Genomic DNA, 27971 nt, shown 5'->3' on the forward strand with positions numbered 1-27971 from the left:
TCTCCTTCTCCTTCTCCTTCTCCTTCTCCTTCTCCTTCTCCTTCTCCGCTTTTTGGTAGGGTAATTGGGATTAAGTGACTTGCCCAAGGTCAAATGGCTAGATTTTGTTTTAAGAGTCTGAGGCTGGATTTGAACTCAGGTTCTCCTGACTCCAGGCCGGGTGCTTTAGTCACTGTGCCACCTAGCTGCCCCAAACTTTTTTACTTCTTAAGGAGAAATTGTGACAACTTTCTTTAGCTTCAATTTCCATGTCTTCTGATTTCATTAATCATGTGAATGTTCATATTGAAGTTTTTCTTTCCAAAGGGTATTGATTCATTGATTACTAGAAAATGTTATATTTAAAATATTTACAGTTGAGGTAGGGTTTATAAATTCTCTAAAAGTGATTCTTAGCATCATTTACTCCTTCATGTCAGTCTCCCACTATCACTATGGAAGTAAAAAGGGACTTCGCTTCTCTAATTATTCTTTTTTTCATAAGTTAACATGGCCAAAGAATTCCTCACAAAGTGGCCAGACTACTGATGATGAATTCTCTATAATCAATGAAGTTGCATCTTAAACAGTAGATTCTTCCTATGAAAATACTCAAAAGCTTTTATATAGTAGACTGCCAGAGCTTGTGATCTGCTGGCAATAACTTTTAAAAACTCAAGGTTATTCACCTATGAGATATTGGAGTAGGACTTTATGTGTAGAAAGAGAAACAGTAATATAAAAGAACAGTAATAATTCATCTTTATGTGGTATTTTTTTCCTTAAAACTATACTATGATATAGATAGTGTGTTATCCCCATTTTACAGGTAATATGTAATCCCCATTTTACAAATGAGAGGAAATGAGACTTTTAGAAGTTGTCACTTTCACAGTTACATAGCTATAAAATGTGGGAATAATTAAAAATCTATTGTTTCACTCTACATAAATCAATGTTGAATGGTCATTACTCTGTCCCTCTTCATCGTGTATAAGGAAACAGAGAACAAGGACAAAGATACTTTTGCTACCCTCAAATTACTTTCAACTTAAATGAAGAAATATGACAAAAATAAATGTTGCTATTTTGTATGTTTTCATAGATATTCTTTCATTTGGAGATTACTTAATGATTAGCTTCTTCTATATGGAACAAAGCCAAAAGCAGAAAATAAGTTTAAAAATAAAAAGCCTTTGAGAAGCCAATATAGATTTTTAAATGCTTATATATATTAAAGCCCTTGGGAACTTAAGTATAGGAATAATTTGGTTATCTGATTTTTCTGTTTAGAAGAGATTAAAATAGACAAATTAGAAAATTATGAGGAAAGTTGCTAGTGGCAACAGCAAAAACAAAAAGTTGATATAGCCAGAGACAGAAAAACTAGTAAAAGTAGATGCAAGAACTCATAAAATCAAAACAATCTGAGTCTGTTTAGTATTAGACAGCCCTACAGATCTCAACCCAAAGGGCAGCATTTATTTTAATAAAGTACAGTAATTGGTGTTCATACTGCTGACCCTTGATCATTAAAGAAAGAGCTCATAACCTGTGCATTTGATATCATTTGAGGTATACCATTTATGAGGGTTTGAAATACTAATTTTATACTTTAAGGAAATATTTTTAAATCTTGAGAATGAAATTTTTATTAGAATATAAAAAATACCAGACTGTTCAACTTGTTCATCATTTGATATATTTTAAATAATTCCTAGTAAAGCCAAGACACTAGAAGAGAAGAAAAAAATTGTATCAGTGTGAATATTAAAATTTATTGAAACACAAGTCTTTACAAAAGAGTAAGATGATTAAAAAATTTTTCAAAGGGATGAGTAAGGATTTGGGAATGAAGGGGATTATTAATAGAAACTCTTCCTCCAAACTTAATAATAATTACTAAATCTTAAATAGCATTTTAAAATTTGCAAATTGCTTTAGAGCATAAGTGTTGAATGCATGGTGCCCCATCAAAACAAATAAAAATAAAACATGGGTATTGTTAATTTGTGTTTTTTTGAGATAATATGCTGCTGGCAAAGATTTATTTCTCTTTGAGTTTGATACCATTGTTATAGATACATTACCTCATATGAGTGACACAATAACTTTTGGAAAGATTTATACTAAGTAGTATCCCTGTTTTACAGATAAGTGGTTTGCAAATGGTTAAACAGCTTATAAATATCAGACTTCTCTATAGTATTGTTGTTATAGTCTGTTGTTTTATCCCTGTTATAATTGATGAAAACTACCCAAACTGTGAAAACCTCAGATTCTTCAACTCTCTCTTTCATGAAAGAGAGAATGGTAAAGCATTTTCTAAATACTTAAACTGTGTGCGAAATACTGTGCTAAACATGAAGTTTACACATATAAAATTAAGAATAGCCTCAGCTCTTAAGGAGCTTACATTCTGTTGTAGTGGGTGATGCACACAAATAGGAGGATCTAGCTGCTGGCCTAATAAGACCTGTAGATCTTTTTGATTTATTTCCAATACAGATGGCAATGCCATCCATCATTGAATGAATGTCATTCATTCCCTATATCCATTCACTTTACCAATCCTGTGAGTTCTTTCTCTGCAATATCCTTTAAATCCATCCTTTTCTGTCCACTTAAGTGTTCCACTCTTCCTGCTACATTCTCTGTCGTATCTTAGTCACACAGTAACCAACTTGATTCAGGTCCTCCTTCCTACTTGGATTACTATTATTCTTTAATTTTTTTATGGCTACTTTTTGTTTTTACATCACATTTATTTCTGAATGTGTCCTTCCTCCCCATTCTACTCCTTGAGCCTTCATTTATAATAAAGGTTAAAAAAAATTGAACAGTTCATAAAAACCAAGCAACACATTGTTCCTTACAATATCTGTTTGCTTCCATACCCATGTACTGATCATCCCCATCTTCTTCAGTGAAGGAGGAAGTTGCATTTTTGCAGCTCTTCTCTGGAACCAACCTTTGTCCTGTGATTGAGTTTATTTTATTGTTCTTTCTGCTTATGTTATCATTTTGTATATTATTTCACCATTCTGCTTCCTTCATTTTGCCATCACTTCTTGTCTCTGAATTCTTCTTATTTGTTGCTTTTTAACAATGTGGTAATATTTCCTTACATTCATGCATCACTGTTTGTATAGCTTTTTCAAATCAGTGACATGTACTTTGTTTCTAGTTGTTAGCTACCACAGATAGTGCTGTAATTAATATTTTGATAAGTATTTTGGTCTTTATTTCAATTTTTTTTTTTTTAAGCAATTGGGGTTAAGTAACTTGCTCAAGGTTACACGGCCAGTTATTATTTCTGGGTGTGGTGCTGTATTTCAATTTTTTTTGTTTTGTTTCCTTTTCTTTTTTTTTTTTTTAAGCAATTAGGGTCAAGTAACTTGCTCAAGGTTACATGGCCAGTTATTTTGTGCAGGTGCCAAGTATCTGAGGCCAGAACCGATCCCAGGTCTTCCAGCTCCGGGGCTGGCACTCTTACTGCGCCACCTGGCCACCCCTAAAACTTTTTGTTTGTTTTTTTTTTTGTTTTGCCTTTTGGAGGGCAATTTGGGTTAAGTAACTTGCCCAAGGTTACACGGCTAGTTTTATTTCAGTCTTTAACTTCTTTAGGGGTATATGCTTTGCAGTAGGATCTCTGGGTCAGAAGATATGGATATTGGAGTCACTTTTTAGTTGTTTTATTTCCATTTCTCTAATTTTTGGTAACATCTTTCTTATGGTGTCTAACAGTTCTCAAACAAAGTATGCTTAACTCATTTCTCATGTCCTTTGACCATTTGGATCATTTAATCACTTACCCATTTGGAGATTTTAACCTAGAATATTGTAGTGGCCTCCCAGTTCCACTCTCTAGTTTCTTCTACCCTTAGATCCATCTTTAAAGTAATTTTCCTTGCAAATAGATCTTGCTACAGTATTCCCTTGCTTAAAATCCTGAAAGAGGGTTTCAGTTGTTTGTAATATGGAGACTTTTTTTTAGCTTAAGGTGTTTTACAATCTGGCTCCACCCTATCTTTCTGGTCTTTAATTAGCTATTATTTCTTTTCAGGCAGTCTCTTATTGGACTAAACTCACTGTTCCCTCAGTTAACTGCTGCCTCTCCTTTGCCTTTGCTCATTCCATTCCCTATTTCTAAAATAAATCTGTTTTCCAAATCTTTTTTGTATTGCCAACCTCTCCTTTTCCAAGGACCAACTCAGGTGTCACTTTTTGCATTAAAGGGGTTCCTGATCAATCTTCTAATGCCCCCAAGTGATCACTTCCTCTAATCTCTGCTACTTTGCATCTTCTTTGTGTTTAAAATTTTTCTGACTTGTATGAGTTTCTCACTTCCCACCACCAACACTCAAATTAGATTGTAATCTCTCATGTGAACTTTTTTTTTCAATTAGCAAGCATTTACTTTCTTTGCCTAAATTTTACAACTTCCTCATTCCATTGATTGCAGAAAAACAAAAACCTTCCTAGCAAGTATGTATAGGAAAATTAATTACCATATTGGCCACATTAAAAAAATGCATCTCATTCAAACCTTGAATTCCACCTGCCCTTTAGAACGTGCACAGCATGTTTCATCATCTGTGCTCTATAATCATAAACACTGACTACATCAGAGTTTTTAAGTGTTTCAGTCTTGTATAAATTGTTCTCTTTGTTCTATTCACCTTATTTTACATCAGGCTATACAAATTTCCTGAAACTGTCCTGTTCATTACTTCTTATGGCATAATAATATTCTATTACATCCATAATTCTCTATTTCATGTTTGGTTAATCTAGACATTTTAATGTTTATATAAATAATCTTGCATTTTATTTAATTGTTTTATTAGTGTATAGTTGAACAAAATAGTTTCTAATACTTTTCCATTATTTGTTTTCAGTTCTTTTTTATTTTGATCCTGGTAATTTTTTGCTTTTTTAGAAAAAATCAAATTAACTAATGGTTTATTTTCCCCCAAAAAAAGACTTAATTTTATTTGTTATCAGTCAGTAAAGATTTATTAAGCACCTACTATGTGCCAGGCACTGTGCTAAAAGCATAGGAGATACAAGAAAAGATAGTCCCTGCCCTAGAGGTGCTTACAATCTAATGTAGGATGCCAGCAACTATATACAAACAGGCTACATGGAAATTGAATGGAAAATTAACAACAAAGGGAAGGCACAAGAATTAAAAGGAATTGGCAAAGGCTTCCTGTAGAAAATGGGATTTTGGCTGGGTTTGGAGGAAGCCAGGAGGGAGGAAAGGGTTCTAGGTATGGGGGACACCTAGTGCAAATGCCCACAGGTGGAAGATCAAAGTGCCTTGTAGAAAGAATAGCAGGAAGGCAAATGTCACTGGATTTGAAGGATATGTGGGGAGGTGGAATGTGTAAGACTAGAAAGGTGGGGGGAGATTATAAAGGAGTTTTGAATGTCAAATAGAGAATCTTGTATTTCATCCTGGTGGTTTTAGGAGGAACCATTAGAGTTTATTGAAGGGGGGGTGGGTGTGTGGGGGGTGTGTGAAATGGTCAGACATATGCTTTATGAATTTCACTTTGGTAATTGAAACCAGAGAGTGGTGGGAGGAGAGGAATTTGAGGCAGTAATTATAAAAGACCTTCTTAAGGAGTTTAGTCAGGAAAAGGAGAGAGATACGGAATGATAGCTAGAGGGGGATGAGTAGATCAGGAGAGAATTTTTGAGGATGAGGGGAGACAGGAACATGTTTGTAAGCAGTAGGGAAGCAGCTAATGGACTGGGAAAGATTGAAGACAACTGGCAAAGGGGGCAATCTGAGGAAATAGGATAGAATGAAATCACTTGAGCATGTGGAGGTGTTGACTTTGACATAGAAATTCCACTTCATTGTGTAAGATGAGTGAAGGAGTAGCAGAAGACATTTGAGTGGTATGAGATAAGGAGCTGGGAAGGGGGGTAGAGAGGAAACTATATATGAATGACTTCAGTTTTTTTTTTATAAAATATGAGGCAAGGTTTTCAGCTGAGGTGGAGGGGGACCATGCGAAGTTTGAAGGATGAAAAGGTTTGGAAGAACCTCTATGGTGAGTGAGATATTGAGTTAATTAGGAAGATATAAAACGATTGCATAGCATCAGTGAGGGCCCATTTCAGATTATATAACATAAATTTGTAGTGTACCTAGTCAGGTTGGTTATGTGATTTTTTTTTTGACTTTCAATCAGCAGCACTTGTGTAGGAGCAAAGGCAACAGATGGTGGGAGTGATGAAAGGCAGAGTTTTGGCTGGGTACAACCAGTGATATAAGGGGGGAAGGGATTCTAGAGAAAAGGTCAATGTGAAATTAAACTGGTTCACCAAGGGTTCAAGATGAGGAAAAGAGTATGGCTAATATATGGAATGATGACCTACCTGGAAGAGAACTGAGGGGGTCAAGGGCTTGGAGGTCATGGTGTAGAAGATAAAGAGTAGGAAAACAGAGGAAGAAGTGGAAATCAAGTGGATTGTGATCAGATTAAAAGGATTTCGGAGTTCCTGAAATAGGAGGGGTGGTACATTTATAGGTGATGGCAAGATCAGAAGTATGACTATCTGTGTCTGAGATGGGGTAGAAGATTAAGTCATGGAAAATGAGTAAGTCTAGGAACTAGGAGGTTAGGTTGTTTTGAAGGAGAGTCATGTATGTCTAAGTCTTGTCAAAGTGGACAAAAGTTGAGGAGGAGAGGAAAATTGAGTCAGTTACCAAACTATTTGAGGAAGAAATGGGAATGTTCTGGAGATCTTTAGATAACAGTTGCCAGGATTTTGATTGAGTGGTAGATCTGTTGGGTATTTTTTTTTTTTAACTTTCAATTTTATTAACCTATTTGATTTTCAGAATTTCTGTTTTGGTCTTTAATTACATATCCAATTCATTGACCTTTTCTTGCTCTTTTATTGATAAAAGAATTTATGATTATGCATTCCTCACTAAGAACTGTTTTGACCACAATCCACAAACGTTATGTTGTCTCATTGTTACTTTTTTTTAAAAAATCAAATTATTGTTTCTATGCTTTGTTCTTTGACTCACCAGTTCTTTTTTTTTTAATTGTTTCTTCAGTGGCCCTTTACTCAATATAATTTTTATCATGTCAGTAAAGTATATGTTTTGCATTTTTACTTTTCTGTGTTTGTGAGGTTTTCATGAGACCTAATAATACATGACCAGTTTTTGTAAAAAAAAAAAAAATTGCATAGTAATCTCCAGTGATCTATCATATCTTTTCAAATAATTGTATTCATGTCTTCTCCCCCCTCCCCTTTTCTTCTCTTCTTCCTTAGGGGTGGGTGGGGGTTGAAGGGTTCAGTTATCTAGGTCTAAAAGACCGTTCAGACTATTACAGTTTTACTGTCTACAACTCATTTAACTTTGAGTTTAAGTAGTTAAATGCTATTCCATTTGGTACATATTTATTACTACTGTTAATTTGTTGTCTATGATGTCTTTAAACAGTATGATTTCCCTGTATCTTTTTTTTTAACTATTTTTGGTTTTGCTTTGGTCTTGAGATTATGTTGTTGCTGTTTTAATAGTTCAGCAGAAACATGATAAAAAATTCTGCTCCAAACTATGTAAATGTTTCAGGCATGTTTCTTGAACATTGTTGAATTCTTGCTTCTAATCCATTCTGTTAAAACTTTTTTGATTTATGGACTTGTCAATCTCATTCAGTTATAGTTATGATCTTTATAAAAAAGAAAAGATCTTTAGTAATCTAAATTTGGTATAGTCTGCTTCCACTCCTCTGCCTTTCCTCTCTTCCCTTTATCTAGATACCAATCAGAGGTTCTATTCTAATTCCTTTTGAACCTCCTTCACAATCTACCTTCTAAGGTTATAGTTTGTTTTGCTATTGACTTACCCCTTTCTCGTTCTACCTTCTCTTTTATTCCCTTTTCTCTCCACCAATTACCTCCTGTTTGCTTGTTGAGTTGCATGTATTTCTTCACTAAATTCTGTGTGTATTCTATCCCCCTTTCACCAGGTTAAATGAAGGTAAGATTCAACTTATGTACTCCCACACTTCCTTATTGTTTATATAGTGGTCTTCTTTCTCACCAAGATTGTGTGATTGTAAATCTTCTTCCCTTTTCTTCTTTTAAGATCATTAAGACTTAACAAAAGAGTCTCTGGGCCCACTGTTTTATTTAATCCCCTCTATAGTCCTTTTTTTTTTTTTTAATGATGCCAGTTTTAAATAGATTTTGTTCTCCTGGACAAGAATTGCATTTTCACTTGTTTGCAGTACTGATAAAACGTAATATTCTTCACTTCTCTCCTTCTGCACACATTTAAGTATTTAGAATGCCCAGATTTACATAGTGGCTTAAATGTTACCTTATTGTTGTTGTTGTTTTTAATTTAATTTATTTATTTTTAGATTTCAACATTTACTTCTATAAGTTTTAAATTTTTCCCCCTCCCTCCCCAAGATGGCCTGCAATCTGATATAGGCTCTACATATACATTCCCATTAAACATGTTTTCACATTAGTCATGTTGTATAGAAGAATTATAACAAATGGGAGAAACCACGAGAAAGAAGAAAATAAAAAATAAAATGATCTGCTTCACTCTGCATTCAGATTCCATAGTTCTTTCTGTGGATGTGGATGGCGTTTTCTGCCATGAATCCTCTAGAATTGTTTTAGGCCCTTGCATTGCCGAGAAGGGCTAATTCTTATCAAAATCAGTCATCACAGACTGTGACTGTTATTGTGTACAATGTTCTCCTGGTTCTGCTCACTTCACTCAGCATCAGTTCATATAAATCTTTCCAGGTTTTTCTGAAGGCTGCCTATTCATCATTTCTTATAGTATAGTAGTATTCCATTATATTCATATACCATAACTTGTTCAGCCATTCCCCAGTCGATGAGCATCCCCTCAATTTCCAGTTCTTGGCCACCACAAAGAGAGCTGCTGTAAATATTTTTGTGCATGTGGGTCCTTTTCCCATTTTTATGATCTCTTTGGGATAGAGCCCTAGAAGTGGTATTGCTGGGTCAAAGGGTATGCACATTAAATCCTTCTTTTAAACTGCCACTGCCTTGGCTACAAATTTGAGTCCTTCAATTTTTGGAAAGTTGTGTGGAATGCCCTTTCTTCTGGGGCGTTTAGTTGACCTCTTCAGTGTTGGTCCACAAGAAGCACTTCTAGATGAGACTGCTCCACCCCCTGGTAACCTACTGGCTTGCCCCCTGCACTCTGGTACAGCTTAGTGATGATAGGGTTGCAGACCTTCCCCAGTTTTTTCTACTAATGCTCAGATTCTTCCTTCTCAGCAGTCTGGTTCTTATCCAGCCAATTGATTATTTCAGTATATTTGTCAAGTAGCTTTTGTTTGTCTTCCTCACCAGTTTTGCCTTCCAGGTCTCACTCTCTATGGTAGCCTTCATGTTGAAAGCATAAGATTCAAGAGAATTCTTGGAAGAATTTCTCTCTGTTTCTCATCTTCTACTTTGTATTTCTCAGCCTCCTAAACCATAGGCTCAATGTCTTCTTCTCTCAGACCACCTTTGTCAGTAAGTAATCTTACTCTCCTTTCTGTGCTCTTAGGCACAGCAGAAACATTGAGGATGTCATTTGCTTCAATGTCAAATGTAAGTTCAATCTGAGGAATGCCTCTGAGGGCAGGGGGATTCCTGTGAGCTCAAACTTGCCTCGCAGGTTATCATCTGTCAGCCCTCTCACCTTCATAAATCTGGATGGACAAAACAGTCTCATTGCCCAAATAGGTGGTAAAGGTCTGTGTCTGCTTGATAAGTGTAGTGGTATTGCATTTGATCAGAACTGTCATAACTCCATCATTAGTTTCAATTCTAAGGGGAAAGAAGAGTGATGTTCTACAGGAGCAAATCCTGCACGTTTTCAGATTTATTTCCACACAAAGATGGCAGCCTGGCTAGCTGTACCACAGGCAACATTACTTCATTAGGATTAAAACTCTGGCTGAACTCCTTGTCATTGAAGAAGTTCTTTAGAAGTTTCTGGATTTGGGTGATCCAAGTGGAACTCATCAAGACAGTGTCATGAATCTGTGATTTATCTAGCTTGGCATCTATTAGTACGTTTTCTACAAGGTCCTGTGTGCCATTGAAGAGGTCAGCATTCAGCTCTTCAAAATAGGCACAGAAGTTGATACCTTTATAGAGGGAGTCAGTCTCAGTATTGGCAAGGGTGCTAGAAGAGAGTATGAATTTTGCAAGAAGCATGTGGATACTGGACAGCCCTCTTGTTTTCACTGATGTCCTTCTTGTGCTTGTGCTTCATATGGTTGACTACGTAGTTTTCAAAGTCTTCCCCACTCAAGTGGGTGTCCCTAGCTATGGACTTGACTTCAAAAGATGCCATCTTCGGTGGTAAGAATGGAGATTTTGAAAGTACCCCCTCCAAGATCAAACACCTACACGATTCTTTTAGCACCAACCTTTTTCCCCAAACCATAAGCAATAGCAGCAGCATTAGCAATAAGCAGGTTCGTTGATGATTTGGAGCATATTGAGACCAGCAATGGTTCTAACATTTTGGGTGGCCTGATGTTGGGAATCCTTGAAGTAGGCTGGTACTGTGATGTGACAGTCTTTCGAAGTTAAGCTTCAGCAATTTCTTTCCTTTTGGTCAAGACCACAGAAGATACTTCTTCTGGATAGAAACTTTTGGTCTCCCCTTTGTACTCCAGTTGGCCTTAGATCTGCCTGCATTGTGTCTCATTGTATAACTGTATCATCAGATCTGCAACCAAATTAGGCAGTTGGCATAAAGGACTATGTTGGTGGGGTTCATTGCAGCTTGATTCTTTGCATCATCACTTATTAAAGGTTCTGTGTTGGTGAACACAACATGGTTTAAGGTGGTCCTGTTTTCTTGTTCACTAGCAATGATCTTTACTTTCCCATGTTGAAAGACTACCGCATAGGAATGTGTGGTGACATGAACAGTGCCAACTGTGGGTCCCTGTCATATTGTTGCTGAGGCATTGAAGCTCATAGCTGGTCACTGTGGAGCAAGATGGGCTACTGCTGTGCTGAGTAGACCCTTATAGTCCTTTCCAATTGTACACATATTTAACGTTTTTATATTTTTCTTGATTTCTGTGTTCACATTTCTCAGTACTTATCTGGTTCTTTCTTATCAGGAATGTTTAGAAATCTAAGCATTCTGTTTCATTGAAGGTCACACTTTTTCACAAGTTATCCTTGGTGGTATTACTCTTATCTTTTGCCTTTTAGAATATAATATTCCAAGCTCTCTTCTTTATAGTGGTGGTAATTGCCAGATCTTGTGTTATCCTAACTGTGACTCCTTAGAATTTGAACTCTCTTTCTGACTGACTGCTTGCAGTATTTTTTTTCTTTGAACTGGAAACTCTGGGTTTTAGTTATGATGTTCCTTGAAGTTTTTATTTTGGGTTTTCTTTCCGGTAATGACTGGTGGATTCTGTTTTTACTTTTGTCTTCTCATTCTAATAAATCACTGGGAATATTTCATCATATATAATATCTAGGCCCTTGTTTTATTATTATTTTTTTGGTCGTGTCTTTCTGATAGTGCACCGATTCTTAGATTCTTCTTGACTTGTTTTCCAAATCAGTTGTTTTTTTATATGAGAAGTAACTTATATTTTATTCATTTGAAGTTCTTTTCTGTTTTATCCTGGATTCGTTAACTTATATTTTGTCAGTTATGATTTCCAGTTCTGTTACTCGGGTAAAGTTTTGTGCCTCTTGTACTAAGCTATAAGGGTTACACATCTGATGCAAGTCAAAGTCTTATCACTTCCATGTCTGAGCTTTGAAAGCTTTTGACTCATGTTTGACTCTGAGCAACACAAGAACTATAAGGTTTGTTCCTGGTTGGAGCTATAGTAGACTACTGCTGGCTTCATCCCCTTCTGCTCTGTGGAAGACTCTGCAGGCATTCAGATCAACAGAACTATACACCCTTAGTCTGACCTTCTTGCCATCATTACTTAACTGCAGGTTTCAGCCTAGTTCTGTGGACTTAATATGATCTAAGGTCAGAGACACTAGCTTCTCTGTTCTTCTGCCTTGTACAGAGCCTTAGGCTGGATACTCCTTTTCTCAGGACACAGTTTCTCAGAGTCCAGCACATTCTCTGTGCTGATAGACTTTGTGTGGGCCTTCTTGGTTGGATCCCCACAGGTCAGTAAATATTTATTAGATGCCTGCTACCTGCTATGTGCCAGGCATCGTGGTAAGTGCTGGGTATACAAAGAAAGGCAAAGGCCAACCTCTTCTTTCAAGGATCTCATAATCTAATGGGAGAGGCATCCTGAAAACAGCTATGCACAGAACACATATATACATAATAAATTGGACATAATTAATATCCCCATTAAGGGGAATAAAGGTAAAGTGTCTTACCAGTAATAATAAAGATGAGTCTTAGCTGTGATTTAAAGGAAACTGGGATACAGACATTAAAAGGGAGGGAATTTCAGGCATGGGAAACAATGAAAATACCTAGAGTTGAGAGATGCCATGTCTTGTTCAAGGAGGCCAGTGTCACTGTTCTCTTTGATCTTTTTTGGAGTAGTTTTGGGAGAGAGATGAGCTGTACTTGCCTCTCTGATTGGAAAGTGAAGCCATAAGCTCCTCAGCCTTTATTTAAGAAGGGGAGATAAAAACATCACTTTACTTCCTACCTGACTGCACTCATTTCTGACTTCTTTGGCTTCTCCACCTGCATTCATTTTGGATTTCTTTGACCTCTCCATCATGCCCCTAGTAATCTCATCATTGGGAAATCTCATCATTTTGCAAGATTCAACTCATCCTTGTTACTCTTGTTACTCACACCTCATCAGTACCCTCTGCCCCTCATTGGAGGGTAGAGCCCTGAACTAGCAACCTCCAGTTAAGGAGCTCATTTCACACCTAGGAGCACACATATTGACTCCTTTGGTCTCTACTGTACTCACTCAATTTAAATTTCTTTGATCCTTATTCTCTGCTCTTCTCTCTTATCTCTTCTTCCCTCCTCCCCACCTTCTCTTTAGCTTTATTTTGTGTGTTGTTCCCATTTTATGGCCAGCTTTTTCAGGTTAGGGACTGTTGTTGTTATACATCTGAAGTAGGGGTGGGGAACCTGCAGGCTTGAGGCCACATGTGGCCCTCTACATAGGTTCTCACATGGGTCCTGAAGGACCCTTTGAATCCATATTTCACAGAACAAATTCCCTTAATAAAAGGATTTGTTCTGTAAAACTTGGATTCAGTCAGAGGGCCACACTTGAGGACTTATGGTCTCAAGTCTGTAGGTTCCCTACCCCTGATCTGAAGTCATAAAAATTATTTCCATATTAGCCATGGTGCAAAAAAAAAAAAAAAGCCCACAGTTGAGATAACCAACTATAAAAGACTTTATTCCTCGGATCAACATGATGATCCATGACACTTCCAAAGGTCCTGTGATAAAAAGTGCTATCTACCTCCAGAGAGAACTGATAAACTCTGAGTGCAGATTGAAGCATGTTTTTTCATTTTCTTTATTTTTTATTTATTGTTCAACATGTATAGAAATAGGTTTTGCATGATTAAACATATGTTTTTGATATCTTGTGGCTTGTATTCTCAATGGGTAGATGGGGAGGTAGGCAGGAGAGAACTCAGAATTTCAAAAAAGAAAAAATGTTATTACTGTGTACAATGTTCTGCTGATTCTACTTGCTTCACTTTGCATGAGTTCATATAAGTCTTTCCAGGTTTTGTCTTATTTTGTTTTTTGCTTTTTTGGAGGGAGGAGGCAGGGCAATTGGGGTTAAGTGATTTGCCCAAAGTCACATGATTAGTAAGTGTTAAGTGTCTGAGGTCAGATTTGAACTCAGGTCCTCCTGACTCCAGGAACTCTATTCACTGTGTCACCTAGCCGCCCTGTTTTTTTTTCCCCCTGGAACCATCGACCTCATAATTTCTTATGTCACAATAGTGTTCCATCATAGTTGTATACCACATCTTGTTCCATCTCGCTATTCCCCAATTGATGGGTATCCCCTTAATTTCCAATTCTTTGCCAGCACAAAAAGAGTTGCTATATTTTTAGACATGTAGGTCCTTTTCCTTTTTCTTTGATCTCTTTGGGATATAGACCTTGTAGTAGTATTGCTGGGTCAAAGGGTATATGCAGAGTTTTTTAGCTCTTTCAGCATAGTTCCAAATTATTCTCTAGAATAGTTGGACCAGTTCATAGCTCCACCAACATCAATATTCTTTTCTTGGTGAGTTCAGTACCTGGCTCACAATTTTTCTTTCCTCCTTAACTCCTACTCTCAACTGAGGGGACTTCAACATACATATTGACTTTCTCAAGCACTCTAACCTCCCAGGTCTTCAATTTACTCAGTTTCCATGACATTCCTTCATCCTACTTCAGTCAAATACAAAGATACCTTTGATTTTTTTTCTATCATCCACACATGCACTACTTCCATGTTAAAAAATTCTGAAATTTTTTTATCTGATTATCTTCCACTTCTCCTTTCTCTTACCGAATCTTACTCTTCATCTACACCAAGACTTCCAATCCCTAGATCCTTCAGTTCTCTACAAGACTGTCATTCCTGCATTAGCCATACTCCTCCTTTTCCTTATCTTGACCCTGTGGTAAGCCAGTTCAGTTCTACACTGTCATTTCTTAAATCCCTCAATCTCTTACATTGCCAGTTACAACCAGCCAGGCCTCAGCCTTTGATCCCACTTCCTTTGCTCCTTCATGCTTGCTGCTGAATGAAGGTAGAGAAAATCTTACACAACCATTCTGACTGATTCCAGTACAAATTCATGTCACACAACCTCAACTAGGGCCTCACTACTACTTGTCAATCTTTCTTCTACACCTCCCTTAGCATCTCAGTATCCCATTCTCTACAGCAGCTCTTCCAAACCTTTTATTCCTCTTCTACCCCATCTCCCTAACCCCTGTTCTCCTACTCCTATCCTCTCAGCTGAGAACTTTGCCTCATATTTTCCAGAAAAAATTTGAGGCCATTGGTTGTAAGCTCCCTCTTCTCCCTCATCTCTTATCCTTTAAATCCTTTTCTAACCACTCTTAATTTTAGTGCCTTCCCTCTTATTTTAAATCTTATATATAGCTTGTTTGTGTATTTTTGTTTTCTTGTCTTTCCCATTGGGTTTTGAGCTCCTTGAGAACAGGGACTCTTTTGCACCTTTTTGTAAACCCAGCACTTAGCACAGCGCCACAGCATTTAATAAATGCTTATTGACTGACTAGAATGAACTTTAGTCCAACCTGTATCTTGTAGCATTTCAAATAAGTGGTAAGCCAGGTACTACTAGAAAACTTATAGTGAAGGGGAAATGCTTGTTTCTTAGAGGCTTCTCATTTCTTATCCCTTTCCCTTTCAGTCTGTTCTGCATGCCACAGCCAGACTAATCATGCAATTTGACCTCATTTTATTCCTCCTTATATCCTTCAAATGACTTTAACCTGCCCTGGCACTTTGTTCTATGCTGTTTAGCAGTAATGCTTTATTCATCCAGTGCACCCAATTAAATCTAATTTCTTGGGCCTTGTCTCTGTTGTTCCTTTGGAACTTTAGCATTTTAGATCTTAGCCCCAAAGGTACTTGTATTAGATAACTATGTGAGTTATGAGGGATATAATTAAGTCATTTATCCATGTATTTTCTGCCTTGTTAGATATATATGTCAAGTGATATTCTTAGCCCAGTTCCTTCCTGCTATCCGATACCGTTTTGGACTAACAGTTGATATGTGCTAAGTGAATGCAAACTAATACCAGTCTAGGTCATACTTATATAAATCTGGTACCCTAAAAATAAGTCATCCATATGTAGGCAATTCATACTGTTTGTGGCATTACGTTACTATAAACCATATTTTATAGCAGATTATATTTTCCTATAGGAACTGTTATAATTGTGGGTTGTATTCTTGACCAAGAAATTAACATCAAATAAAACATGGATGTGGACCAAAAAGATGGCACAAAAAGCAAGGATGTGAAAACAGTATTTTAATCATAACATGACATTCTTCAACCAGTATAGATAACCTTTTAGTTTCTTAAATGATAGCCTTTATGAGTTGCTTTAGCTAAAATAATTCATCACTTCATAACCAACCTTCTGATTAATACACTTCTCTGTACTTTGTGAGATCGAGTCCATACTTCATCTTTTGCTCTAATAGCATCTACCATAGTTTGTGCTTTTGCTAGAATGATCTTTGAGATCCTAAGGTCACCTCAATGTCATGATACACTGAAATTTTAAGATTTCAGTGGAAAACAAAAGCTATATGTATCTAAAATTAAAACACTAAAACTATTTCAAACCCTGTAAAATGAGTATAAATGCATGACACACATACAGAGATCACCAGTTTACCATAATAATGTGTACAAACACATCATCACAAGACTACTATAGCATAAATTTGATCTACAACTATGTATTAGCACTAATAAAAATTTAATAGCACTTTTTGTGTATTACTTAAAATAATTGTAGTTAAGATTACAAAGGATTCAGTTGAATGAACACATTTGTGCCCACTATGTATAAAACAGTTTGCTTGGGACTGGTGTATAGACAGAATGGGATAGTTTCTTTCCCCCAAGGATCTTGCTTTCTGCTGAAGTAGTACAACATGTCCACAGTTACTTGCAGTATAGTACAAGGAAAATTAAAGAAGGAGAGGATACTAACATGATAAGGAGTAGGTAGGGGAATGAAGGCTTCTAAGAGGAGTGACAGCTCCTTGAGCCTTGTTGGACTAGATGACCTTTGAAGTCCCATTTATTTCTTAGAATCTATTTGGACTAGCTGTTATATTTTTAAAGCAAATATTAAGCATCAATAAAACTAAACATACTTTGTGGTTATTTTTATGAAATTAATTTCAGAGCATAAAATGCCGTAATAGCTATCACTGCCTCAGTCTCTAGCATCTTTGTCGATTTATTCTCTTTAACATCTCTTATTTCATGTTCATAGTTCATGTGTGTAGTATTCATTTGGTTCTTTTTCTTACTTTGCATTATTCATAAAAGTTTTTTTTTATTCCTCATCCTTATCTTAGTTGCATCATAGTATCCCATTTCATTAATGCCCTGAAGTTTTAAAAATAATTTTCTAGCTAGTGATGGGGAAGTCCTTATTTCTTAGAGGCTTCTCACTTCTTAACCCTTTCCCTTTCAGTCTGTTCTCCATGCCACAGCCAGACTAAGCGTGTAATTTGGCCTCATTTTATTCCCCTTTATATCGATAACTTCAAATGACTTTAACCTGCCCTGGCACTTTGTTCTATGCTGTTTAGCAGTAATGCTTTGTTCATCATATTTATTCTACCATCTTGCAATTAAAAATTATATTGCTGTGGAAATCTTTAAACAGAGAGCTCTTTTCTTGTTTTTACTAACATTTATAGGAAACATTCCCAATAGTGTGATTACTTGGTTAAAGTATGTTTTTTTGTTTTGTTTGTTTTTACTTTTTTTTGCTGCTAGATTGCTTACTGAAAAAAACTATTCCTTTGAGATTCCACCAACAATGGCTGAATGTACCTGTTTTCCTTCAACCTTATTGCTTTTCTTTATTTTGGTGTTTGATGAGAATCAGGTTTAGTGCCTCACAGTTCATTGAATTTCCGCCTCTTTGATAATTAGTGAGGTTGAACATTTTTCAGTTATATTAACAGTGTGTGCTTCCTCTTGAAAATTGTCTGTATCACTTAGCCAATTCATTATAGACCAGGAGTTATTTTTTTCAAATTTTCAGTAGTTCCTTTAAAGGATAAGAAAAGACAATTAGGAGAACTGGCTACGAAATCAGAGTTAGAAGAGATTTCAGAGGTCATCTGGTTCAACCTTCACAGGATCCCTGACAAGCAGACTCCATCTTCCACTTAAAAGACCAACAATGATGATAAAGAACACATTGTCCCATTAGGCAATCCATTCTTTTAGCAGCACTTTATTTTTAGGAAATTCTGAATCTCCCAAGGCAAGCACAAATCTAATCTGTTTTCTTATATGAAAGCCCATTAAATATTTGAAGACAGATACAGTGGCCTCTAAATCTTTTCTTTCCTCCAAGTTAAACTTTCTTTATGGATTTTCCAGAATCATTACTCTGTCCTTATAGCTTCATTAAATTATAAAAGTGGGGCGGCTAGATGGTCCAGTGATTAGAGCACTGGCCCAAGAGTCAGAAAGACCTGAGTTTAAATTTGGCCTCAGACACTTAATACTTCCTAGTAGTGTGACCTTGGGCAAATCACTTAACCCCAATTGCCCTGCCTTCTACCCTCCAAAAAATATATATATATAAAAGTACTAGATAAATTACTATTTGAATTCAAGTTCCTGTTACTTAAAAGTGTCCTAAAAAATTTGGAGGCCTCAAAATAAGAGGACTTGCAGGGCCATGGGCTTTTTTGAATCTGGTCTTTTTTTTGTCTTCATTTCTTTGCTATCCCCAGATACTAAAGAATAGTCAATACAGTAAGTTATGCCCTTGAGGTTTGTAGGATAGGGAAGGATAGGCATACTATTTCATTAGGGGGTGTTTAACATTGATTATTTGGAGATACATGTTAGAGTTTTAGATTTTAAAATAAGATATCCCGTCACTGCTATAGAAATTATGGAATAAATGGTGAAAGACAAGAAATAAAATATGTCTTTTAAGTTATAGATACTATATAGATGGAAAAGTGGGAATTGCTTGTAATAATTTCACATTTGTAGATTGTGTACACCTGTACATGTTCTTTATTTAGAGTTTATATTTTTGCTACTTTGTTTATTCTAAAAGTTCAAGTATGGGCTACCCAGGATGGATTTTATTTAAATTATATTGACATAAAATCGTAAGGGCAGATTCAATTTATCATCTTTTTCATTAGAAAATAGAATCATTTTTATGTAATTTTAATATGTATTCTTTGTAACCAATTGATAGATTTAGGATTTTATTTTAGCAGGTAAACACTGTATATTTTAAAGCAGTGACTTATTTTGCTATTTTTTCAGATTACTCTTGCAGCTGCATCAGAAATCTGAGCGGGATGACTTGGTTATTTTATTTACCAAAGCTGATTGAAGCAGATACATGTGAAGTCATTGGGAGGTGAACCATCTCCAATTCAACAGGTTAATCATGGATATTTGGGGGAATATTTTTGTCACATGTATTAGGTGGATAATAGCCACCCAAAACACATTTACCTAAAACCAACTTTATTGTCAGGGTATTTTTCCTCAATAAAAAGCCCTTATGAGAGGCAACCTGGTGTAATAGATAGAAAGCTAGCCTTGAACTCAGGAAAATCTGGATTGAAGTCCTTGCTTCTGACACATATGGTCTGTATGACAGGGGCCAAGTCATTTAACTTATCAGTGCTCCAGGCAGATCTCTCAGATTATAAATGGTAGAGCATTTGCAGATCTATATTGGAAAGAGTTTCCTCACAATGAAATCACAGGTCTGTGCTCCACCCCTCAACCACAACAACAACAACAAAATAACCTTAATCCTAAATTGTTTTTAACCACAATTAATAAAAATTTTAAACTACTTGAGTTACTGTGTTAGTGTGAGTAGAAGTTGTCCTTTTCCCTTAAGTCTAGCTTTTATAAAAACCTAAGCATGACCTAAGATTGGTTTTGTTTTACACTATATGACTAAATATTTGCTTTCTTTAAAAGACATACCATTTTAGGAGTGTGGCCTGTAGTTGGAGAAATACATTAAATGAAATATGTATTTTAAAGCTAAGATGAAATCTGTTCTAACCAGTTACAGAATCATGAAAATATTAGCAATAAGAAAGGATGGCCATCATTTGTACTTATTTCTGAGGATGTAAATAGAAGGTTTGATAACAAAAATTAAGGATCTCTTTGACAGTTAAGAGAACTGATTTCTTGATACTTAGTAGGAACTCAAAAAAATTTGACCCTTATATAGTACATGGCTGATATGTGACCCAATTAAGTTTTTCCCAAAAGACTGTGAAATTCCTTGTTATACAAATTATCTTTTTTATAGGCATTATTGTAAGAAAATCTTTTAAATAAGAAAACTGTGTCACCTCCATGCCATGATATAAAGCATTAGAGTCTAGGTCTTTATTAATAGAGGATAAAATGTTTATATACATATCTGGAATTAATAAAAATAATAAATAATGATGTAATTAAAGCTAGAAATGTAGGGAGGAAATGAGAATCAGGAAAAAGCCCACCATGATCACACAAAAAAGTATAAACACCCTACTTTAAGCATAGTTTTTGTCCATATAAGCCAGGTCTTGAATAAGGTACTTACTGAGGATTGTAGATCAACATTTAGCAGTCTAACTAGAGAACTGTAAAAAAAATTAAGAAATTTTAAGTAACAAATCCCTTTTGGAGCTGATAGTGACAAATGAAAAGAAGAAATGGTGGCTGCTGTGTGTGAAGAGGTTATAACACAGTTATATAATCTGATCATTTAGGACCAAGCTGGGATAAGAGAAGAATAGTAGTCTAGAAAGGATTTTTGGATGTGATTTTTGGGGGGCTTATGAGGTATAGTTGAAGTGAAAATATATACATGGAAGCCTCTGAGTTTTTGCAATTATATTTTGTATAATTAACAGAACTATATTTTCTGACTTCCTGGTTGTTTTATTGAAATCCCAAGCCTTGTTAAGGTTTTTTGGCCCCAGGAGTTCAGATGTATTGAAAAGAGTTGGCATATGTATATTTTGGAAACCTTCCTGAATATGAAGTGCTTATTACTTGCATAGGCTTTGCACTTTTCAAAGCTCTTTTTAGCATATTAGTCCATCCTTTCTTGTTTCGTGTTCTGCTTACCTCAGAAGTAATAAGTTTCACCATTTTACAGATGAGGAAACTGAGGCAAGTGACTTAGAGTTCTAATAACTAATGAAAGAACTGGAATTTAAATAAACCAAACATTCTTGATTCCTAGTCCATTGTTGCTTCCCCTACATAGCAAAATCTGTAAATATGTGTAACCCCATGTTAGCACAGATGTCCCTGGCACTAAGGACCCAAGTTACTTTACTGAAGAAAAGAGATAGTCATGCTTCTTTTGACTCCACCCTGAAACCTGTGGAAACTCTTTTAACACTGCAGAGCCTCCTGGGCTTGTATCAGTTTCTCACTTGTGTGAAGTCATTGGCCACAATGTATCAGATGGAAAGTTCTTTTGTTAAAGGAAAAGGTAACATTATGTATTCTCTAACAAGTAAATTTTAGTAACCCTGAGGAAGTTTTCCCCAGTGTACCGGTTCCAGCCTGAAGAATTTTCACATGGGAATCTTTTATGATGAGCTGTTCTTAAAGCAACAGTCTACTGGCCTTGCTTCCACATAAAAGTTTTTAAAATTGTGGGGTGGTTCCTGATGTTGTGCTTGGGACCTTACTGTTGTCCTCAGCTAAAGTCTTCTTAGGCTGATATTCTTGCAGGGTACCCAGAGTTTTCCCTGACTACCTGATATATCTTAATAAGGAAATACTAAGGGTTCTTTTGGTCTGGCCACAAACTCTAGCAATGATGTGCCAGACCAGGGATGTTCCCCTTATTCATGATTATCTTCTCCTGCTCTCAATTCCACTACCTCTGAATACCTAAACAGAGACATGTTATGACCAGGGCCTTTATCACCCTGATTGAGTGACACCAGTTTTGACCCTTTTTGTAGATAGAATAACTGAAGACATAACTAAAATGTCATCGTAATCCATTTTGATATTTGGTTTTCAACACTTTTTATTTCTTTTCTAGTCTAAAGGTTGACAGAACACCTTAATTCTTTGCCAGTTTATTTTCATTTGGTACTTGGTTAAGATTAGTCAAATATCCCATACCCTAGTTATCTCAGTAATCCTAAAAACCTGTTCAGGAGTCTCTGAAGTCAGGTTGGGGAAGTAGAGGTCAGAGCATTGAATTTTGTGTTTTATGTTTTTAAAAAAAGAATAAACAGCCTTTATAAGTTCACAGACTATACAAGTCAAGGAGTTGGAGAAAGGCATACACATAGCATGGTACAGTGAACTAAGCATTAACTCTAGAGTCCTATAGTCAAGAGGACCTGGGTTCATATCCTACCTTTAATATTTGCTGCCTATGTGATCTTGGGCAAGTCACTTAACTTTCATGGGGGTCAGTTTCCTCATCTGTGAAATGAGGAGAGATTGGTCTAGAAAGTTTCTGAAGTGTCTTCCAGTTCTAGATCTCTCGTCCTATGACTACATAGTCCTGGACCTGATGTCTTGCTAATTGGCTGTTAATGTACATTTGTCCTATGAGGCAATTTTCAGTGATCTGCTTGACTAACTACTATATGCTTTTTCCCTTCTAAAAACTACCCTCATGAATATATGTAAAATCGTTTAGCTTTTTTTTCTAGTGGTCTCAAGGACAGAGGTTCTTAACCTATGATCTGTGAGCTTTTAGAAAAATACTTTGCTAACTATTTCAGTATAACTTATTACCTTTGTAAATTCTGTGCATTTAAAAGCATTATTCTCAGAAGGGGTCCATAGTTTTTACCAGATTGCCAAAGGGGTCCATGACACAAAGTTAAAAACCTCTGTTCTGGAAATTACTTTTAGTGCTTAAGGCATAGTAGATTTGACTCTAGAATATAGCCAGAAGAGCAGATTTGTGGTTCTTCGGAAAGCTGATAAGCTCCTACTTAACTACATCCCATCTTTGATAGTAATATGGTTTAAAGAAATCCTTTACTTAATAGTGTCCTATTTTTGTTTTGGTATGTTTCAAGATATTAGCAGTATGCCATTTTAAGAGGTGTGTTGCTTGAGTTAAACATAGTCAGTATCCTTTAAAAGCCAAATGACCTTTACACTGAACCACAAGGAGTGGTCATAAAAATTTTTTTGCTTTACTATTTACATATTGCTTGAAATAAGTGATAGAGAACTGGGATTATAAGATTTTCATTGGAATGATATTCTTTGGCATCAAAATTTGACGTAAATTAGACTTAATGCCATTAAATTACTGTGAATTTCAAGTAGATTGTTCTTAATTTTAATAACCTGTACTTTTCTTTTTTCCCCTCCTCTATAGTTTTACATGTGGCACCCATAAAAGATGAGGCTGAGAACTCGAAAAGCTTCTCAGCAGTCAAATCAAATTCATACACAACGTGCAGTCAAGGCAAAGAGGAAACATTCAGAGATCGAAGATAGTTTACCTGCGGGAGTAGAAAAAACACAGAAGAATGAAACTGGCTTGTTATCATCAATTAAAAAATTCATTAAGGGAAGCACACCCAAGGTACGGTTTCAGGTCTTAACTTAAAACGGTATTTAGTTTAAAAATGCAGAAAATAGCAGGGTAATACTATACAGCTTTAGACAATAGTATTGAATGAATATATATATATATATGAGGCTATTAATAGTATTACAGATCAGATCTTATAGCACAAATTAAAGAATTTTTTTTTTTTGCTTCACAGTCATGGAACTTTATTTTAATTACTATCAGGTTTAAAACACTTAATAGGAATTCAAATGGAATAGTTTTTTAAATAAATATCTCAGGTGTATTGCATTTTTTTCTGTTAAACTGAGATGCTATTTTATGAAAAAGACATGGAAGGAGAGAATTTACTGAATTCATATGCAGAAGCAGATTTTGTTATAACAAAATATATATGTATGTATACATACACGTGTGAGAGTGTGTGTGTGTGTGTGTGTGTGTGTGTACACATACATCTGAACTAAAGAACCTGAGGTAGCCATAGAAAGTGTGAAATCTAATGCTTTTCATTTTATAGTCAGGAAACTTAGGCCAGCAGAAGTTTAGTGACTTGCTCAGACTTACTCAGTTACTTAATGGTAGAAGTTGAACCAAGGAGATCTTTTGACTCTTAGACCAATGCTCCATGATTTCTGGACTTGGAAATGTGCTCTTTATGAACTTTTTATAATATTGGGCCTCATGTGTAATTTATTTAATCTGCTTGATGGACTTTTGCTTCAAACAATATGGGATAAGGGAAAAGTATTAAAATTCTTAAATGGAACAGAAGTTGGTAGCCATTATTATGTTAGATTTTAACAACTTGACCAAGTGCAAAGATCTTATTATGTAGCATTATTGTATGATCTTAGAATTGGAAGGGATGTTAGCTTAGTTTCCCATCTAGTAAAGGAATCCCTCATGCAATATATATTTCCAGTCTATACTTGAATATTCCCCAGTGATATCAAAAATACCTACTTTATTAAACAGTATCTTTCCTCTGTTGAACAGCTGTAATTTTGGGGAACCTCTTCGCTACCTAGATCCAAAACCTGCTTTCTTAAAACTGTCATCTAGGGGCGGCCAGGTAGCACAACTAGTAAGAGCACCGGCTCCAGTGTTGGGATGACCTGGGGATCAAATCTGGGCTCAGATACTCAGCACCACACCCAGAAATAACTGGCCGTGGTGTAACCTTGAGCAAGTTACTTAACCCCGATTGCTTTAAAAAAAAAAAACTGTCATCTACTGTTCTGCCTTCTGGATTTAGAGAAATTAAGATTTAAGATTTTACATGACATCAATTCATATATTTAAGTGCAGCTGTTCCTTCTTGGTTTTCTCTTTTCCAAGTTAAATATTCCAAGATCGTTCAGTATTTATTTTTTGTGTGTGTGTGTGTATGTATATAATATATAAATGATGGAATATCATAAGGTTGTAAGGTATACTCCTCCTTTTACCTACCACTTTCCTTGAACTGTATATCTTTTTGTAAATGACTCTGTAAGTCATATTCTTCTTTTTTTTTTTCATTTTTCAAATGCTTTATTAACTTCTGATTTATATCATTCATTTCCGCCAGATTTTGAGTCACAAATTTTCTCCCCGTTTTTCCCCTACCAACCACCCCAAAATAGCAGTCCCAGAAGATATCCCCTCCTCAAGTCTGCTCTCTCCGATATTTTCTCACATACCCCTTTCGAATTCCAGTAAGGCATGGTGGATCTCTATGCCCCAGTGCCTGTATATCTTATTTCCCAATTACATGTAAAATAGTATTAATAATAGTGTGTGTGTGTGTGTGTGTGTGTGTGTGTGTATATATTATATATTTTATTTAAACATTTGATTTTAAAACTTAACTTTGAATTCCAGATTCATTCCCTACCTCCCTTGTCACCCACCCTTACTGGAAAGATAAGCAGTTCAGTATAGGTTGTACATGTGTGGCTAATGCAAAACAATAACATAGTAGATATATTGTAAAAGACTGACTATATTTCCCTCCCTCCTATCCCACCTCCCACTTGTTCTATTCTCTACTTTGATCTCATCCTTTTTCAAAAGTGGGTGCTTCTAACTTCCCTCCCCCCCATCCTGCCCTCCGTTCCATCATCCCCCCTCTGATCCCCTTCCCCCCCTACTCTCCTAAAGGGTGAGATACCCTATTTAGTGTGTATTTCATTCCCTCCCCAAGCCAAATTCACTGGGAATAAGGTTTGCCCATTCCCTTTTGCCTTCCTATTCTTCCCCTCCATTGTAACCATTTTCCCTTGCCTCTTCTATATGAGATAGTTTACCCCATCTCCTCTCATTATATTCCTCTCTCACCTCTTAATTTCACCTTTAAGTATCATCCCTTCCTATTAAATTGGTCCTGTGCCCTCTTACCTATGTATACCTGTAAACACACACACACACACACACACATATATACACATTGACATATGTATTCATATGTCCATATACCCTCATATATGGACATATATATATTTCTATTCCCTTCAACTAATTTCATACTGAGAAAAGTTTCATCAGTTACAATTATCATTTTTCCATGTAGGAATGTTAATAGTTCAACTTTGATAAGTTACTTATGATTTCTTTTCCCTGTTTACCTTCTCATGCTTCTCTTGCTTCTTGTATCTGAATGTCAGATTTTCTATTCAACCCTGGTTTTTTCAGCAAGAATGCTTGGAAGTCCTCTATTCCACTGAATGACCATATTTTCCCCTGAAACATGATACTCAGTTTTGCTGGGTAGGTGACTCTTGGTTTTAATCCCAGCTCCCTTGACCTCCGGAATATCATATTCCAAGCCCTTTGATCCCTCAGTGTAGAAGCTGCCAGATCCTGGTTTATCTTGATTGTGTTTCCACAATATTCAAATTGTTTCTTCCTGGTTGCTTGTAATATTCTCTCCTTGATCTGGGAATTCCAGAACCTGGCTATAATATTCCTCGGAGTTTTCTTTTTGGGATCTTTTTCAGGAGGTAATCAGTGGATTCTTTCAATATCTGTTTTGCCCTCTGGTTCTAAAACATCAGGGCAGTTTTCTTTGAGAACTTCCTGGAGGATGCTTTCTAGGTTCTTACTTTGATCATGGCTTTCAGGTAGTCCAATAATTTTTAAATTATCTCTCCTGGATCTATTTTCCAGGTCAGTGATTTTTCCAATGAGATATTTCATATTGCCTTCTATTCTTTCATTTGTTTGGATCTGTTTAACAGCATCTTGATTTCTCATCAAGTCATTAGCTTCCATTTGCTCCATTCTAATTCTGAAGCAATGATTCTCCTCAGTGAGCTTTTGAGATTCTTTTTCCATCTGGCAAATTCAGCTTTTTAAGGCATTCTTCTCCTCGTTGCCTTTTTGAGGCTCCTTTGCCATTTGAGTTAGTCTGTTTTTTAAGGTGTTATTTTCCTCAGTCAGGCTGTTGACTCTCATTTCATAATTCTCTTGCATCGTTCTCATTTCTCTTCCCAATTTTTCCTCCACTTCTCTTGTCTGCTTCTTAAGGGTCATCTATGGCCTGTAACCAGTTACAGATAACCAACCTGTAATGTATTTTCCTTTGAAGCTTTTGGTGCAGGAGTTCTGACTTCACTGTCTTCCTCCTGTTCCATGCTTTGCTCCTTTTTGTCCCCCAAAATAGGAGTGTAATGTTGGAATCTTCTGTCTGCTTTGTTTCCTTTGCCTGGTCATGTCGCCCCTCAGTCACTTGACCCCTGGGCTTTTTGCCACAGTAGGACTCTGCCACCAGACAAGGGGGGCTTTTGCCCAAAACGCTGGGGTTTTCTCAACTGCCTCAAGTATTAGATGGGTGCCCTTTCTCATGCCTCCACACGCTCTGGCAAGCTGGACACACACCCCAGGACCACTCTAGACTGCAATCCAGATCCAAGCAGGTAAAAGCAAGAGCGATTACCCCTCAGACTGGTCTCTTGGCCCCCCTACACTCTGCAGGCCAGGAGCTAAAGCTGCCACGTAGCGCTGGCTGGCTGTGCCGGGCAGCGCACTCCCACTTACTGGGTCCCAAAGTCCAGACTGCACTGACCTCTCACTTTGTCCTTCGCATCTATGTGTTGATAATTCTGGAAACGGTCACAGCTGCTGCTGATTTGGAGTCCCTCTGGCCAGTGGCTGGTAAGACCCTCCCTGGGGCTAAAACCTCTGGCTGCTCATGTGGGCCTGGGCTCAGCTCACAGAGCACTACACTGGCCTATTCCTACCGGCCTGCCAGGCTGTCCTCAGCGGGAGGTTAGCTTCTCTGTGTCATTTTGTGGGTTCTGCAGCTCCAAAATTTGTTCAGAGTCCCCTTTTTACATTGATTGGGGAAGGTGGAAGCCGGAGCCCAGCGGAGGTCCTGCTTCTACTCTGCCATCTTGACTCCGCCCCCCAAGCCATATTCTTCTGTAATTATCCCCACTTGTTGAGTAGAAATAATGATGAGACCTAGATGTAACTAGGAATAGTGGTGAGTGAGATCTGGATGTGCTGTGTATGGGCATCCTCTTGAACAACCATCATTGACAGCTTTCTTCCTTTTGCTTTGTCCCTGAAGTGTATTAGCCTTCCTTCTCCCCTACCTCCATTCCAACCAACTGAGATTTGGTTGTAGCCTTCTGTCTTCATTGATTGAGAGTTTGTGGAATTCTTATCATC

At 36.6% G+C, this 27971-nt stretch overlaps 1 protein-coding gene and 1 pseudogene across 3 annotated transcripts in view; one reads left to right on the forward strand and one right to left on the reverse strand.

Annotated features, from left to right (window-relative positions):
* The window catches only part of CTDSPL2 (CTD small phosphatase like 2), a 111201-nt gene that overhangs the window by 36307 nt on the left and 46923 nt on the right, over positions 1-27971 (forward strand). For 2 of the 3 annotated variants that reach the window (XM_069105929.1, XM_069105927.1), the window contains exons 2-3: positions 19046-19165; positions 23118-23327. In XM_069105929.1, coding sequence (XP_068962030.1) covers positions 23142-23327 — 186 coding nt within the window. In that variant the 5' untranslated portion in view covers positions 19046-19165; positions 23118-23141. The remainder of the gene's footprint in view (positions 1-19045; positions 19166-23117; positions 23328-27971) is intronic. The other variant, XM_069105928.1, reaches the window with a different exon arrangement.
* LOC138175477 (heat shock cognate 71 kDa protein-like) lies at positions 8149-10966 on the reverse strand (annotated as a pseudogene).

The sequence above is a fragment of the Petaurus breviceps genome, unplaced genomic scaffold (assembly GCF_028583685.1).
Source record: "Petaurus breviceps papuanus isolate PSGF00001 unplaced genomic scaffold, PetGlider_PUasm1.0 77, whole genome shotgun sequence".
Lineage (NCBI taxonomy): Eukaryota > Metazoa > Chordata > Mammalia > Diprotodontia > Petauridae > Petaurus > Petaurus breviceps.